This window comes from Aythya ferina (genome assembly GCF_964211825.1).
Source record: "Aythya ferina genome assembly, chromosome: 15".
Taxonomy (NCBI): Eukaryota; Metazoa; Chordata; class Aves; order Anseriformes; family Anatidae; genus Aythya; species Aythya ferina.
In genome coordinates, this window is record NC_140314.1 from 1122667 (window position 1) to 1138168 (window position 15502).

Consider the following 15502-nt stretch of genomic DNA (forward strand, 5'->3'; position numbering starts at 1 on the left):
TTGGGCTCATGTTTTGCCCCCAGCCCTCCTGATGCCGACATATCTCAGAAATTGGACTCTGTCACCAAGCCTCACTTCTCCCGATAATCCTGGCTGCAGCCGGTGTGGGCCCTCCTCCCATCCCCATTTCCCTTTATGCTGTTTTGCTCAGCGTGCCAAGAAACCTCCAAAAACTAAAGCTGGTGTCCTGGCACGCAGCTGGGGGGAGCAGCTCTGTTGTCACAGCCCGTGAGCTAACGCAAACGCTGCAGAGCCTGCAACCAACGCCTGGCTTCAGGCAGCCCTGCTGGCAGCAGGATGGGCAGGGACCGGCTCCCCATGGTGCTCTCTGCAGCAAAAAGCCCAGGATGTGTGCGAGGGAGGGAAGCTGACCACGGCGCAGGCTGGGGAGGGGGCTCCCGTGGGCTGGACAGGGAGGGGACACTGCAGGGGACAGCAGGGGTGCTGCAACAGGAGCTGCAGACGTGCTGAAGGAGCAGGAGAGCTTTACGGTGACCTCGCCACATTTGGGGCCAGGCAGCTCCCATCAGGTGCACGTGAAGGCACGCAGCCAGGAGCTGCATCAGGCCTCTTAAATAATAGTCATTAAGAATTTAGAACTCTCTTAGTGCCAGCACTGGTGAGCCGTGCCATGCTGCTGCTTCACTCAGCTTTTTGCTGCCGCACTGGTGTTACAGCAGGCTCCTTGCTTGGCCACCCACGGCTCCCCCAGCCCACCCCAGGGAGAAGAGGGGGACCTGGGAGCAGCAGCAGCACAGGGGGACAGAGCCGGGGGATGCCACAGGCGCCCAGACACAGCCCTGGCAGGAGGGACAAGGTGCTCGGTCGGTGCCATGGTGCTGGTGCCAACTGGAGTGTGGTTGTCTCGGCTGCATGCTTGTCCCAACAGCGTGCTCCCGCAGCAGCAGGAGGTGCCAGGGTCACTTTCCATGGTGTCTGCAGCATCGAGGGAGCAGCCTTCCTGCAGCAGGCTGGTGGGGAAGCCCGGGGGAGGCAGAGGGGCTGAGGGGTTCGCGCTGGGCGTGCTGAGTGTGGCCCACCAGCAGGCAGCATGCACAGTCCTGTGTCTGGCCTCACTTTAGGAACAGGCGGGTCGTCTGGTCACCGATCAGGAGCCTTTGGGGAGGTAAAAGAGAGAAACTCAGGGCTGGCATCTTCCATGCACGCTTGCAACAGTGAAACACAGAGACTGCATCAGCCCAGCCCCACGAGGAGGTGAGGACCGAAGCGTCAGACACACGTGGGGCTGGGAAAGGGCAGACCTCACGCACCTCACCAGCGCGCCGACGAGGAGCCCAGCGAGCATGGGCCCTACCCAGTACACCCAGTGGTAGTCCCAGTAGTTTGCTACCAGAGCCGGCCCGAAGGCTCTGGCAGGGTTCATGCAGGCTCCGGATATGGCACCCCTGAAAGAGAAAGGAAGCGGCTGCTTCACCCAGCCCTGCCCCAGGTCTGCTCACTTCTGCAGGCAAGGACACGGGGCAGGAGCCACTGCCCTGCTGCAGCCCTGGGATCAGTCCTGCTCAGGAGCCCTGGGGTGGCCGCATGCTGCATTCGCTCCTGGTGCTTGCAGCCCACAGGGAAAACCCAGCACAGTGCGAGTGAGGGTGCTGAGCCTATTTTGGGGCTTACCCAGAGCCTGGGTTTTACACAGCGAAAGCTCTGCGCTGTGCGTAGGTACGGGAGCCAGGCAGAAGAGACAATAGCGTTTACAGATTAAAGAAAACTGCAACAGATAAATATTTGCACTCGAGGTTTGCGCAGTGTTTAAATAAGAGCTCTGAATCCCGCTAGAGGGGGCACTGCCTTAACTAAACAACCCATTAACATTTGTAATTGCGTGCACTCGTTATCTGATTGCAGTGACATAAGACACAGGCTGCTCGCCCGAAACGCCTGCCCGCGCCGAGGCTGAGCTTGGCAGCGGTTCTAACAACCATGAGGACATACAGCGAGCAACGAGCAACAGCTCCAGATAAACTGCTCCTGTTTGCTCAGGGCTTCCGACTGTAAACACTGCCTGGGCGGCCGTTCGTTTTTATCAGGTAATTGGAGAGATTGGTCTGGTGAGAGGGCTCCACGTGCTGGACACGAGCCTCCAGCCTCTCCGCCACCTTTTCGGGGTGTTCCCAGGAATTCCCCCCACACCTTTATCAGCAGGGCCAAATGTTTGATTTGCCAGTGTGGGATCGCCACCCCTGCAGCCTCGGGTCCCCTCCTGGCCCCTGCCCGAGGCACCTTCATCCAGGATCAGACCTGGCTGTGCTCTGCCCAGGGGGCTGCGCCCGCTGCAGGGAGCAGACTCGTGAGCTCACCCCGCCAGGATGTCGACCGTGACCGTGAGGCCGATGCAGAAGGGTGCCAGAGGGGTCTTGGTTTCCTCGTTGACGGCTCCCATGCAGACCGCGAGCACCAGGAACGTGGTCATGACGATCTCTCCCACCAGGACGGAGGGGATCTGCTCATCGGCCACGATGCCGCTGAAGGCTCCTCCGGTGGCGTTGGCGTAGTGCTCGTCCGTCGTCACGGCCTGTGGTGGGGGGAGCTCTGTTTGTGCCCTCCACGCTCCATATTGTGGGCTTTTACAGACATCTGTGCTCACCGTCAGGACAGCGTGGGCGGGCATAGCTCCGGGTTAAAGAGGAGCTAATCTCATCACTTTCCTCCTGAAAGCCAGCCCTAAGCGCCTGGCAAATATAAACTCATTAGAGGAGGCTCTTAGTGTCTCCTGAGATAATGAGCCAGCCACGCTCTCCCAGAGCTTTGCAGTGCACAAACAGCACCACGCTGCTCGGTGCGGACCACCTCAGACTCTGGAAATGGGCAACACCAAATTAAATTAACGTTACAAAATGGTGCAGCAAGCAGAAATGGCAGGCAGACACTGCGTTAAAGTCGCTGAAGCTGCAGAGGTGCCGTGCATCGCTCTGTGCCTGATTAACACGGTATAATGAACCTCTGGGGAACAGCAGCTGTGGGGAATTAATTAGCTGAGCCCCAGAGCGCTGTGCGGAGGCAGCACCCCCACACCTCTGCTGGCACTGCTGGATCCGAGCCCGCAGTGGGAAGCTGGCTGTCCCAGGGCAGAATCAGACCACGGGAGACTTGGGAGGAGAAGCCAGGTGCTCTTGCCCCAAGCACAGATAAGCCCCGCACCCATGCAGCAAGCCCCTGCGATGCTGGGTCGCCTTGTGAAATTCCATGCTCTGAATTACACGGAGAATCGATGCCTGCAGTGCCTCTCACCCTTGCCATCATGTGCACTGCTGGAGACCCCTGGGCCATGCATCAGCTTGGGGCAGGCAAGGCTGACCCTGGCAGAGCAGGAAGGTGGTCCCTGCACCCCAGCATTTGCCCATGATTAAGGAGACCTCCCCAGTGCCTGTACCTTTGTCAGGCTGGCTCCTAATATCCCTCCGCAGAGCTGGGAGATCCAGTAGGGAATGAGCATCGTGATGTTCAGCCCACCGACCAGCCAGACGCCCAGGGACACGGCCGGGTTGAAGTGACCTCCGCTGCAAAGGAGAGAGGAGCCTCAGCACGGGGCTCGCCCCAAAGCCGGACTCTGCCTTGCCCCAGCTGCCCATGGGGTCCGGCACTTTCTGGGAGCTAGAGCCCCGAATGCTTCTTCAGCCCTTCCCATGAGGAGGTGCTGTGCACTCAGGGGAGCAGAATCCGGCCATTTCCCTTCTCTGCAGTCACTCTTTGGAGAAGCAGCATTTCCATACGCAGCCCCCTGCAGGCATAATGTGCTGGCAGGGCAGGAGATGCCCTTGTGTAGTTTGAAGGAAAGGGTTTGGGGTTCTCTCAGGAGACCACCAGGTCCTTCCAGGAGCTGTCACAGGGGAGCTGGGTGCAGAAGGAGCCCTCCTGGCTTTGCAGCACTGCAGGCTGGGGACACTCCGAGCCCTGGGCTGCTGCTCTGCTCAGCTGCATGGCACAGCGTGGCAGGGAACTGCTGCCTGCTCTCTGCACCAGCTCCTCTGAGGGCAAGGACTCCCAAAGGAGAGTGACTCCTGCTTGCACCCTCAGGGCACCCATCCCTGCAGCTCTGAGTAACAAGAACAGCAACGGCAGGGCTGGTGCCAGCACTGAGAACGGCTGAACACCCTTCCCCAGGCTGGCATCCCGTACCCCAGCAGCGCTCAGCGTCAGCTCACGCAGCCCAGATCGAAGGCACGGAAAGCAAAGAGCCTGGCTGCTGTTTGACTTTGCCCTGATACGAATCTCCCTCGCCTGCTGCCGTGACACTTTGCCCCGTGCAGGACACACGTCCTGCAGGAAAGGAAGAGGGCAGGGAAGGCGCCGTGCCAGGCTGGGGCTGCGGCCACCTCCTGGCCCCACGGGCACCGCTGCTCTGCTGGGGCTCCCAGTGTTCATTTCCTCTGCTCGGAGGGGGATGTGGAGGCACACAGGCAGCCCCAGCCCCAATACCAAAGGCAGTGGCTGCTGCTGGCAGCGTGTGGCTGAGGGACGGCACAAGCCTTCCTCCTTCCTCACTGGGGTTCAGAAAACAGAGAAATCCACCAGGTGAACAATGATGCCCTGGGGTCTCACGCCTGCCTGGGGGCCCTGCACCCCCGTCACCCTGCAGCCACCCCAGCGCTCCTGGCCGAGCCCCCCAGCACCAGGGCAACGCCGTGCCCAGGGCTCGCCCACGCTGCAGCGAGCCCTCGCCTCCTGACAGGCCCAAATCATTCATCTCAAAGACCACATGCAAGACAAGCTCAGATACCTTTTAATTAAAACAGATTATCACGGGACTCGCATTAATGAACGAGTTTCATAACCAATCAGCCCTAATAATAATTGCTGGTAAAGCCGATGAGTCAGAGTGTCTAGGAGCCATAATTACGTCTTATTCTTCAGCTATAATTAAAGACTGATCATATGACAGCAAAAAGTTGTGCTGTTTGAGCCAGGTCCCAGGCAGGAGGGTGTCTGTGAACTGCCCCGGGCAGGGTGGGAGCTGCAGAGTTGCAGAGACTTGTCCGGGAGCAGAGCGGGGCTGGAGCAGCCCCGTCCCAGCAGCATGGATGGGGACAGCCAGTGACACCAGTTACCCTATAACCCACTGCAGGGGCTGCAGCCTGTCCTACTAAGAGCACACGTCCACAGCCAGCAGAGATAACGGCTAGGAGCTGCCCTTCCCATGCTGGTCCCTGTCCCATCGGTGGGGAGCAGAGGGGGAGCCTCGGGGCACCTCTTCATGGCACAGCACTCGGTGCTGTTTCCCTGGCTGCAGAGGGGCTGTGAGGGGGCTGGGGGTGCCCGGGGAGCTGCTGGGCTCCTCTGGGACACACACCCCCAGCTCATGTGGTGGCAGTTGCACGAATTTTACCTTGGGGTGCGATTCCATCCTAAGCAGGTGCTGGTACGACACTGTCCCTTGGCTCGCACACAAGCCTTGATGTGCAAAGCTCCCTAGCCTGGGGGAGGCTTCCCAGCACCTGCACCCAGTGGGGGCAGCCCCCGGAGCCCCCTGTCCCTGAGCTGCAAGGATCTGGCTGGGAAACACAGAGAGAAGGGAGCGAAATTCCGCAGGGACCATTTCAGCTTCTCCATTCAGGATAAAGCTCTATCTTGGAGTCAAACTACACCTTTTTCTATGAGCAGGTTTGTCTAAATGTTGCTTTAGAGGAATGAAAACCATTTGTAAATGTAATACAGGTATTTCACCTGAAAATACCCAGGGGAATAGCATACTTGGGTCAAAATGCTTCATTCTGACATCCTTTTAAAAGGAAATGCCTAAGCTTTCCCAAGAGATACTTTTGATTCAGCTTTCTCTTTTTTTTTATTATCTGTTGAGAAGGGCTAAAACCAAAACGTTGCAACCAGAAGCCAAACCACCTCCCCCAGACCCCAGGCACTAAACCACCACCCACCACCCGAACAGTCATTGCTGTTAACCAGGGGGCACGATGGAAGCGGGCATCTCCCTCTGCCCACATGAGGGGTCCCAGCGGGCGCAGCAGCAGGAGGACCCCAGCCCCTTACCTGATGTTCCCCAGGACGGCGATGGTGAGCCCCAGGGCCAGCCCGTGGGCCAGGGCGGGCTGCAGCCGCCCCGTGCCACCGGCATCCTCCACCACGGAGAGGCAGCCGATGAAGATGAAGAGCGCGCTGCCCAGCAGCTCGGCCACGCAGGGCTGGATGTAGCACTCATACCAGTGGGGCTTCGCACGCTGCTGCTTGCTGTCGACGTCCACCATCACCTCCTTCATGGAGGAGCAACTGCTCTCGGCAGCAGCCATGAGGGGAGCTGGAAGAAAGCAGGCAGAGTCCTGGTGGCAGCCGGTCCCTCGGGCACAATCGGGGACCTGCCCAGGGACTGGAGAACCCGGCTGCCCACGTGGGTCCTCGAGGGGCAGCGCGTGCTGGAAGCACCAGACTCTGCTCCTCGGGCGTGCCGGGCACAGCCGAGGGGAGGTAGAGGCTGCTGGCACTGGTGCTGAGCAAGGCTTCCACACCGGGTCAGTGCAAACAGCCCGGAGGGAGGAGATGCCCGCGTTGCCCCCGGGGGACACTCACCCTGCGAGAGCTCGAAGCTGGGAGTGCCGGACGCCAGCACAGCCCTGGTGGGGTGCCGGGGGAGCACCGCGCTGTCCGAGCTGCTGGAAGGCTCCCCCTGCCCTGAATGGGGAGGCAGTGGCTGGGAGGCTCTAAAAAACGGATTGGATTTGCATTGTTAAAAAAAAAAAAAAAAAAAAAAGAGGGGGCAATAAAAGCTGATAGGCCAGCCCCCAGGAATATAAAACCTCTTTATCACAGTCATTCCTCGGTTCAAGGTTTTACTTTTTTTTTTTTTTTTTTTTTTTTTCTTCACATGGTGGTTTGTTTTTCTTTTCAATTTTGTTTTGTTTATTTTGTTGTTGTCATCATCGGTCTAGGGTTTTCTGCCAACATGCAGGATGCAATTCCTCCCATGGTGTGAGCTGTAGGTAGCCAAAATGCTAGCACCTGTTTGAAGACCAGCTGGCTTGCTTTCCTGGGCAGCCTGCAGAAGGTAGTACATGTGAGAAGCCCACACCACTGCCTGCACAGGGACATGCATGGGTCCAAGAGTTCCCCGAGAAATGGAGAGAAAGCCTTTCCTTTCCTTTGCTCACCAAGCACTTGAAGCCCATGCTCCTTGCCAGGGCACCCCCTTCAAAAACCACCCCATGTCATTATGCTGCTGGTCATAAGGCACTGGCTCTGTGTTACTGCGTTAACACCAAAGGGCTTTAAAACCTTAAAGACAGCATTGGCACAGACAGACCTTGATGGCAAGGGTGTCCAGGGATCCACCGGCAGCTTCAGAAGCTGATCCTATACCAACTCCCTTACACCTCCCCGCTGCATAAAGGATCGCTGCACAGAAATCCTGACCCAAGCCCCAGGGGAGGGCACGGAGATGCCACCAGTACACGAGATGGGGACCAGGAGGCTGCAGCCTGGCAGGAGACCCAGGGGACACCGCGCTGCTGCCAGGGGCAGAGCAGGCACAGCCCTGGTGGCACAAGGGCTCGGGGCTGTGCAGTCATCCTGCATCAAACAGCGAGGACACATCCATCATCCGAACAGGGCTGGATGCTGACCACCAACCAAAAGACAAGCGCTGGGGCTTTTCACCTCCTTGAGCAATCGCTTGCAGTGGTTCATGTTTGTGGTGGGTAATTAAGGATTGGGGTTTACTGGTATTTTTTCTCTTGTAAGCAAGGGTAAAGAACGCCGCAGATGTTTTATGATGTTTTCACAAGACGCTGCGGATAGGAAGGAAATTTCCACTTGCCTGTCTCACAGGGGGCTGCTGCTGGCCATGCGCAGACGCAGGCCAGGCCAGAGGGAAGAGGGAATCCCACTTCAGGGACCTCTGTCAGCTCGCTTCCCTTTCTGAGATTGTTTCCTGCAGACAAAAACTCTTGGCCAGAGGTTATAGAAGTCGATGGAACATTGAAAGTCGGTCATGGGGCTGGCTGCTCTTTGGGTTCCTCTTTGACCCATAACACAGGACAGTGCTTGGTTCGATGCCCTCAGCTGCCAAGCACTGAGCTCGAGCAGGCTCCCAGCAGGTTCACCGAGCCCCAGCACCGTGCCTCACAGCGCAGCCAGGTGGGAGTTTCACCGAGAGGGGTTTTAACTCGGGCAAAAGGAAGCAGACCAGCTCTATTTTTCAGGGTGCTCATGAGAGCTGCAGCACACACCCAGATCCCACCCGGCACTCCTTACAGCGCCTTAACAAAGACCTGGCATCGTGGCATCGCACAGCACCTGGCAGCAGAGCGGGACCAGCACCACGAGGCTGCTCCCCGGCTGCTGCCTCTTGCAGCACCAAACCCTCCTGCCCCGACAGGGGCCGTAAAGGCTTCGGCAGCATTGTCCCAGGGGAGCAGTGGCTTCAGAGCACTGGAAGGTCACAATCCAAAAGTGAAGATTAACTCAGCGTCCTTGGCTTTTAAACATTTACCATTATTGTTTGGGGAGCAGGGATGTTTGGCTGAGCCTTCGGGAGGAAATGCTCGGCATTCAGACAACAAAGGAATCATTTTTTACTAAGCACAGGACTGAAACAGAACAGAGCAGAAGCACAATATTGAGGGATTTTTTGGCCTCTTGGTGCAAGTTTCAGATGAACAGCTCCATGCAACATGCCAGCCAGAGCTGCCTAGGCAGCCTGTACCTGCCATGTGGGACTGAGAGACTGCCAGAGCAAACTGGCTCCAGAAATTTCAGCGCCGTGCAAAATCCTGACTGACTTAGTTTAGGAAGATTAGGGCAAGGAAAAAAAATCTGCAGGGCCACAGCTGATGTGCTGTGATCAAAACAGTTCAATTTGGAGTGTTGTGCCTTCTCCCTGGACTCCAGGGAATGCTGCTGTGCTTTCATCTCTCCATCTCAGGGTAAAGATGGGTCCAAGGGAAAATAACCCTCCCTGTTTGTAATTCAAGTTAACCTTAAAAACAGAGACAAAAACAACATGATAAAAACAGTGTCGATTTCTTCAGCACCTGTCAGCTGCAGCTCCTGAAGTGCTCTGGAGTGCACAAATCCTCGGTGTGCCTCCTGCCAGTGCATGAGCCTGGCACTGGTTTGGCTCCGCGCCGTGCCCCGTGCAGCCCCAGGCAGCAGCACCCGGTGCAGGTCGGCTGTGGGGTGCATGAAGCCTTCGGCCCTGCAACGCTGCAGTGCCAGGATGGCACGTGGGACAACAGGGCTGCGGGTTGCTCAGCACGGTCAGAAAAGTCACATCTCCAGCAAGACCCCGGGCAAAGCCAGGAGCTGCTGAGTGAGCGGTCCTCAGGGAGAGGAATGGCACCCAGCACGTTCCTGGCTCTCTGGGCACTCCCATGCAATCAGCAGTTTACAGCAGCCACATAAATGATCTATATTTATCATCAGGAGTTGGCAGAGGTGGCGTTGGATTTCCTTTATGTTTACTCTGCACCGTGATTTCCCCTGACTTGCAACTCTCCAGCATAATACAATTTAGGTAACAGGCAGCAAGATTACCACAGACCCAATTTAAGCTCAGTCTTAACACAACACTATCCAATGCCAATCCTCAGATGAGGGTGCTCCTACACCTGTCTTTTGCTCAGAGATACTAAAAACACATGAAGAAAACAGCCCTGCTCGTAGCACCCTTTGCCCCTCATGGATAAGATTAAATACTTGGAAATAAGGTTTGTTCAGCAAGCTTAATACAATCTGCACTCATGGAAAAAGGCGTGGGGATAAGAACAGATAAATCTGTTCATATTATCAGACATTTATTTTTGTCCTTGTTTGTGCTTGCACTGATAATGTGGATTTGTTAAATAAGTGACAACAGCAACTGTGTCAATTAGTACAGGAAATGGCAATACAAAACAAGCAACAGCTTTGAAAAATACTTTTTAGGAACCATAGAAGACATTTCTCACGTCCGTCTATCTGTACAAAGAAGTCTGAATACCTTTATTAAGTCCAGCGCCCCCAAAAATGTTTCATTCTCTTTCTTCCTGCTTAATTATGGAGATCCACAGCCTTCCTTTTGCATGCTTTTTAATATGAACAATAGTATCCCCACTCACAGACTCTAAATTCGAAGTACTTAAGCAGACACTTGACTCAGAACACCCTCAAGCACCATTATCATTCAACAGTGCCCAGCTGCAGGACCTGAGCATACCTTGAGTCTGCTGAATCAGCACAGGTACGTTTGATGGGACAGAATTCTGACAGGATGTCTATAAAAATTGTCAACAAAATATTTAGGGGCTGCACAACGGCATTGCTGCAATGAAAGACCCCAGCATAGCCGGCATCCACGTTCAGCTTTTGAAAAGCAATAAAGAAGGCAAAGGCAAGCCACTTGTCACTGCCTTATCTTTACAGTATTTATCTTGGAGACTGATAATCTAATGATTACACAACTGTTACTGAATGAGAACTTGCAGAATTATTTGCATCTCGTAGCAGTAACACAGGTTAGCTGACCTCTGCTCATTTATAGGTCCTGTTGCCTAATAGCTTTACTTCAGATTGCTACAGTAATGCTTGATGGAAATTTCCAAGGGTTCCTAAGACAGACTTACCTTTTTCTGTTAGAAAACAGGGACAGATTTGGGTCAGACTGGGTTGAAAGAATGGAAAATAACCAGTAGGATGAAGCCATACTTAGACCTTAATCCTGACATTTAAAATTAAAATCCACCGAGCTCTCAACGAAGGGAAGGATGCTCCTAGCCCTGTGCAGTGTGAGCATCGTCCCCACAACGGGTAATGCCGGGCTCCCACAGGCATCCCGTGGGGCTGGCTGTAACAGAGCCTTTCAGTTCTCAGGGACCCCATTTGCCTGCACCACAGCAGCAGAGGTGAGAAGCCTTGTAAGCATGAAATTAAGAACTGGTAACTTTTCAGAGAAGCTTGAAACGCCGTGTGCTAAGCTAGCGACTGCTTCACGTTCAGTTCCTAGGTATGAAGAGCTGGGTAACTCCTGTGAAGAATTAGTTAATATAATTCTTTAGAAGGAGACTAATTGATCTTTCACAAGTGAGTAGGCAGTGCTCAGGCCCAGGTCACTCGAAGGGAAGACAGGCACAGCAGAGCTCTGTCACCTAAATGCTGGGTGAAGCCTGGACGGGGTGAAGATCAGGACCCAGCACGAGGATTTTCTTCTGAATGCTGGGAACAGCTTGTGGCAGGCACTGTAAAGGCAGGTGGGGGATGCATGGTCCAGCCTCTTTGGTTTGCCACAGCAACTGGGCTCCGACCCCTGGCTGCGTAACACTCCTCAGCCTCAGACCCGCAGCAAGCAGGGAGCACCAAGTGTGTCCTGCCTGAAAGCGGTGAGCACGGGCAGGCAACTGCTATAGCCCCCGCTCTCTGCAACCCCCCTGGAGCACCCCCTGCCCAGACCCAGCTCTGTGGCCAGCAGGATGTGTCCCTGTAGGGGGATGTGTGATGCAGGACGGGTGGGAGATGCAACTTCTCAGGTGCTCCACAACTGGTTAGTGACAGAGCAAGGAGCAGCGTTACAGGATTGCAGGAGAACTTTTCCTGCCCACATCCAACCTCCTGCTGGCACTACATGCACAGGCACACAAACCACATTCAGTAAGACAGAGGAAAGTATCTGAAGTACTTTTAAATGACCTTTAACAAAATGACACGGGTGTGGCCATAGCGTGAAGACCAGAGCTAAATTTAGGGCTGACAGGAGGTATCCTAGCGGCAAAAATGAGAGCGCAGTGCCCTTATCTAGGGGTGGGGCTGCCATCCAGGTTTGGCTCGCGGCCTCTCCAGTCAGCACAAAGTTGCTCTGGCTCCACTCTGTTCACCCCACTGAAGACAACCGGAGCTCACACAGGCAGCACCTGACAGAAGTCCTTCGGGAAGCTGTGAGCAGGCGAGGGGAGCAGACCGAGCTGCTGCGCTGGAGGGGGCTGCTGGGGGAAGCGCAGGTGACCCTCCCCTTGCAGCTTACCCAAGCGTAGTTTTTTTTCTTCTTCTCTCAACAAACCTTTTGCAGGGGTGAATTGAACTGTTCTGTCGGTACCAAAAGGCTGGGGTGCATGCAGAAAACAGAGGCAGAAGCACACTGTGAGGCTCTGGGGAGCCTCTGCCGAGAAGAGGGATCACCCAAACCACGGTGAGAAGCAGCCAAAGGCAAAGGCCATCTCCATCTCTTGGCTAGAAAACCCTTCTGTCATTTTCTGCTAGTAAGTTTCCAGCAAAGTAGCATCATCTCAGCCCCACCAGGCACTCTCCAAAACCAAATATTCCCTGAAGAGAGGTGAAAGATTTATTTATCTTAGCGTAATCATGAGAGCTAGACTTCCCACACCCGTCTTCCCCACACAAGCTCCCGAGTATCACAAATTCTTTTGATCCTGCTGTAACCCTGCAGCACAACATGACCTACTTTCTCTACCACAGTTGGCAGCCGAGCCAGAGGAGACTCTTGGAGAGTTCTTACAGGACTGATTTCCCATCTCCGGGCTGGATGCGGAACCTTTCAGCTGACAGCTGCAAGATGGAAAGTCAGATTTGGCGAGACAAAGATCAGCCAGGGCACCTACCGCGCCTTTCATCCCACCTCACCTATCACACCTCTGCTGCAGTCTGCCGTGCTGCCCTCAGATGAATGGATTGTGTGACGACCTAAAAATGAAGTGGGTGAGCAGAAATCCCGCCAGTATCTGCCTCATGCCAGCAGAGACATCTCCTCACACAGAGAGGATTAAGCCATGGCAAACAAGGGGACAAAAAAAAACCTGACAGAGCAAACGCCTTCTCCTGCAGTGAGCTACATTCAAAACATCTTTACATGCAAAAGGCAACAACTCAGTGTCTGCACCTCAGATGGTGACCGGTTCAAACACATTGGTTTGTTCCAGAGCAGGTGAGACTTTGCTTTGGCTCCCATTCATAAAACTGGGTTAAAGATGTGTTACACTCCTGTAGTGCAAAGGGTGTTTAGAGCTTTTGTCTTTTTTTTGAACCATGGCTCTTACTAAAGGAGAGATTAACTGTCACATAACCTGTCAGACTTAGCTATGAGCTGTGGCACTGCACAATCTCGTTTCCCCCAGATTCATGTTTAATGTTCATGTTTATTTCCGATGCTTTTTGCACATCGGTTCAAGTCAAGGTGTTTTTCAGGATGGACACCATCTTTCACTGGGTGCTTGTATGGCACTCAGTCCAGGTAACGCCAATGCCAGCGAGCCAGATTGGAGCTGTCTGGGGACGGAGATCAAGGAGAAGAACATCAAAAAGTACTGCAGGCAGAATCAGGTATCTTGTCAAGGCTGTACAGAGGAGTCTCAAACACTGAGGTTAGTCATCCATTAATAAATTCTTATTCCCTAAACCACAAGGAAGAAAATTGCATCTATGTGAATACAGAAGAAAGTAGGAACTAGCTTTTAAATACATTAGAAGGGGAATTTTGAGAGAACATCAGATATGTTCAAGGACAGTTAGCTATGTGATGAGGCTGGAAAGAAGATGAATTCTGATTCCTGATGGCTGAAAAGCAATGGCACAGCAGAGCCACCACCGTGCTCCGTTCCAGCAGGCTCACCTGTCAGCCATCAGCAGGGCTACAGATTTTGCATGGCTCATTTCCAGATGATGGAAAGGCATCTGCAACACGGCTAATGCACACTACGAGGACAAAGAAGATATGAGCCTGCTCCCAAATGACAGCAATTCTCCTGATTTAAGAAAAAAAGGCACGAAATTCCATTATCTCAGCTCACTTGAAGCAAAAGGAATTACAAGTAGAGAAAACCAGCTGGTCGAACAACAGATCCCAGTTCAACCACAACCCCCCCAGTGCCACAGTCCACTCTGAATGGGGAAGAGGTAAAACATTTACTGCTTTCTCTTTCAGGAGCACTTTACTCTTTCTTAGAAGTTGAAACAACCAATAAAGTGCCCAACCTCTACTCATGCTTTCATAACGTTATGTCTTAGATCTAGCAAGCGACTTCCCAATCGGCACACACACCGCACAGTAGCAAAACTCCCGTGAGTCAGTATCTGTAGGTGGAAGGGCCCCGTATGCTATAAGCTCATTAAAAGCAAGAAAAGCAGCTTAATGGTCTGCAGCACGATCCAAGATGCGGTACTGATGAATTCCGAAAAAGTCAGAAGGGGGCAGCATCCATAGGAAAGACTGACAGGATTTTCAGACTTGGGAAAATAGCTGTTGGGTAAAGGAAAAGGGCTGGGGGTGAAGGGGCACCGAGGTGACACCTCAGAATCCCAGCCTAAAGAAAGATGTTATATAAGAGTTCTTTTAGAAAGTTTTAGAATCTCCTCAAATGTAGGAAAATGACCAAAAAAGCAACAAATCCAACAAAAACCCAGATCAAAACAACTGCCAGTGAAGAGACCGTGTGTTAAAAAGCCATCACAATTTTAGACAGCCCAAGGCCTGACTAGCAAAGTTAGAAAGATCAGGGCTGAGCACATTTGCAGAGTAACCGTGCTTTAGGTGGCAATAAAGCAAGCTTCTGGGCAGCGTGAAACCACCTGAGCAGAACCGACAACGGAACCTTTCCCAGACTGCCATTACCCTTGGTAGAATCAGAGCCATCTTTCTGTGAAAATTTAGCTTGGCCTCATGGACAGCACATCCATAGCAAAAGACAAACTGCTGATCCAGCTGTGACGAACAGCAGAAGAGGAGAAACAATTTCTGGAAATACAGCAGAACTGACTGAGATTGAGGGTTTTTTTTTTTTTTTACCTTTTCTAAAGCCTGTATCTCAGCCTAGAAACATGCCATTGCCTTTTTGTCATTGTCCCATTAGAGTTTTCAAGCCCTTTCAGTTGTCATTCTCTGAAACAAAACCAGAACACCACAGAGGGAGGACAAAGGTTTTTCCGTAGGGAACGTTTTCAATTTTTATGCTGAGTAGTAACTGCAGATATAATTTTGCACTGGCAGTGTTTCAAATGACATTTTATTCATACAATTTTGCCCTTGTGACTCTGATACTCCTGTCTTTTGGTAGTATCAGTGAACCATACCCAAATTAAGGTTTCAGTACTCACTCGTGGATCTTTAGAGGCCAGTTTCTGTCACCAACTTTCTGAAGGGGCAAGCAGCAAGAAAGCAGTTGCATGCTGGTATTCTTCCCCATGCCAGATGAATATCTACCCTTTGCACAGCCACACAGAGTCAGGAGAAACTGTATACTGAAAACGGGCATGGAGCCACAGCGCTTTTATCATTTCCCAGGTCTCTGGCAAAGACGCTACATTTGGCTAGGCAGTAAGTTTGAAGGACTCAGATGGAATTGAGACAGATTCATAGATGCTTGTCAAATTTAGTTCCTTGGATTCATGTTAGTATGATAGAGCACATGGACACACACAGAGAAAGATTAAAAATCTCTAAGTAACAAGAGTGTAAAACCAGAATGCAGAACAAAAACAAAACAAACAAACAAAAAAAACCAAACAGAAGCTGCAGGCCATTAAATGCAGCAGGCTAACTGCCCCCTGCTTCACAATGAAC

At 53.0% G+C, this 15502-nt stretch overlaps 1 protein-coding gene across 1 annotated transcript; it reads right to left on the bottom strand.

Annotated features, from left to right (window-relative positions):
- Positions 1 to 604: 604 nt before the first annotated feature.
- On the bottom strand, positions 605 to 6670 carry AQP8 (aquaporin 8). The gene is made up of 6 exons (XM_084537014.1): positions 6535 to 6670; positions 6001 to 6265; positions 3389 to 3515; positions 2316 to 2530; positions 1272 to 1406; positions 605 to 1116 (listed from the first exon to the last, which is right to left on the bottom strand). Exons 2-6 carry the CDS (start codon positions 6255 to 6257, stop codon positions 1074 to 1076), a joined length of 777 nt encoding a protein of 258 aa, XP_084393140.1. The 5' UTR covers positions 6258 to 6265; positions 6535 to 6670; the 3' UTR covers positions 605 to 1073.
- Positions 6671 to 15502: the final 8832 nt, after the last annotated feature.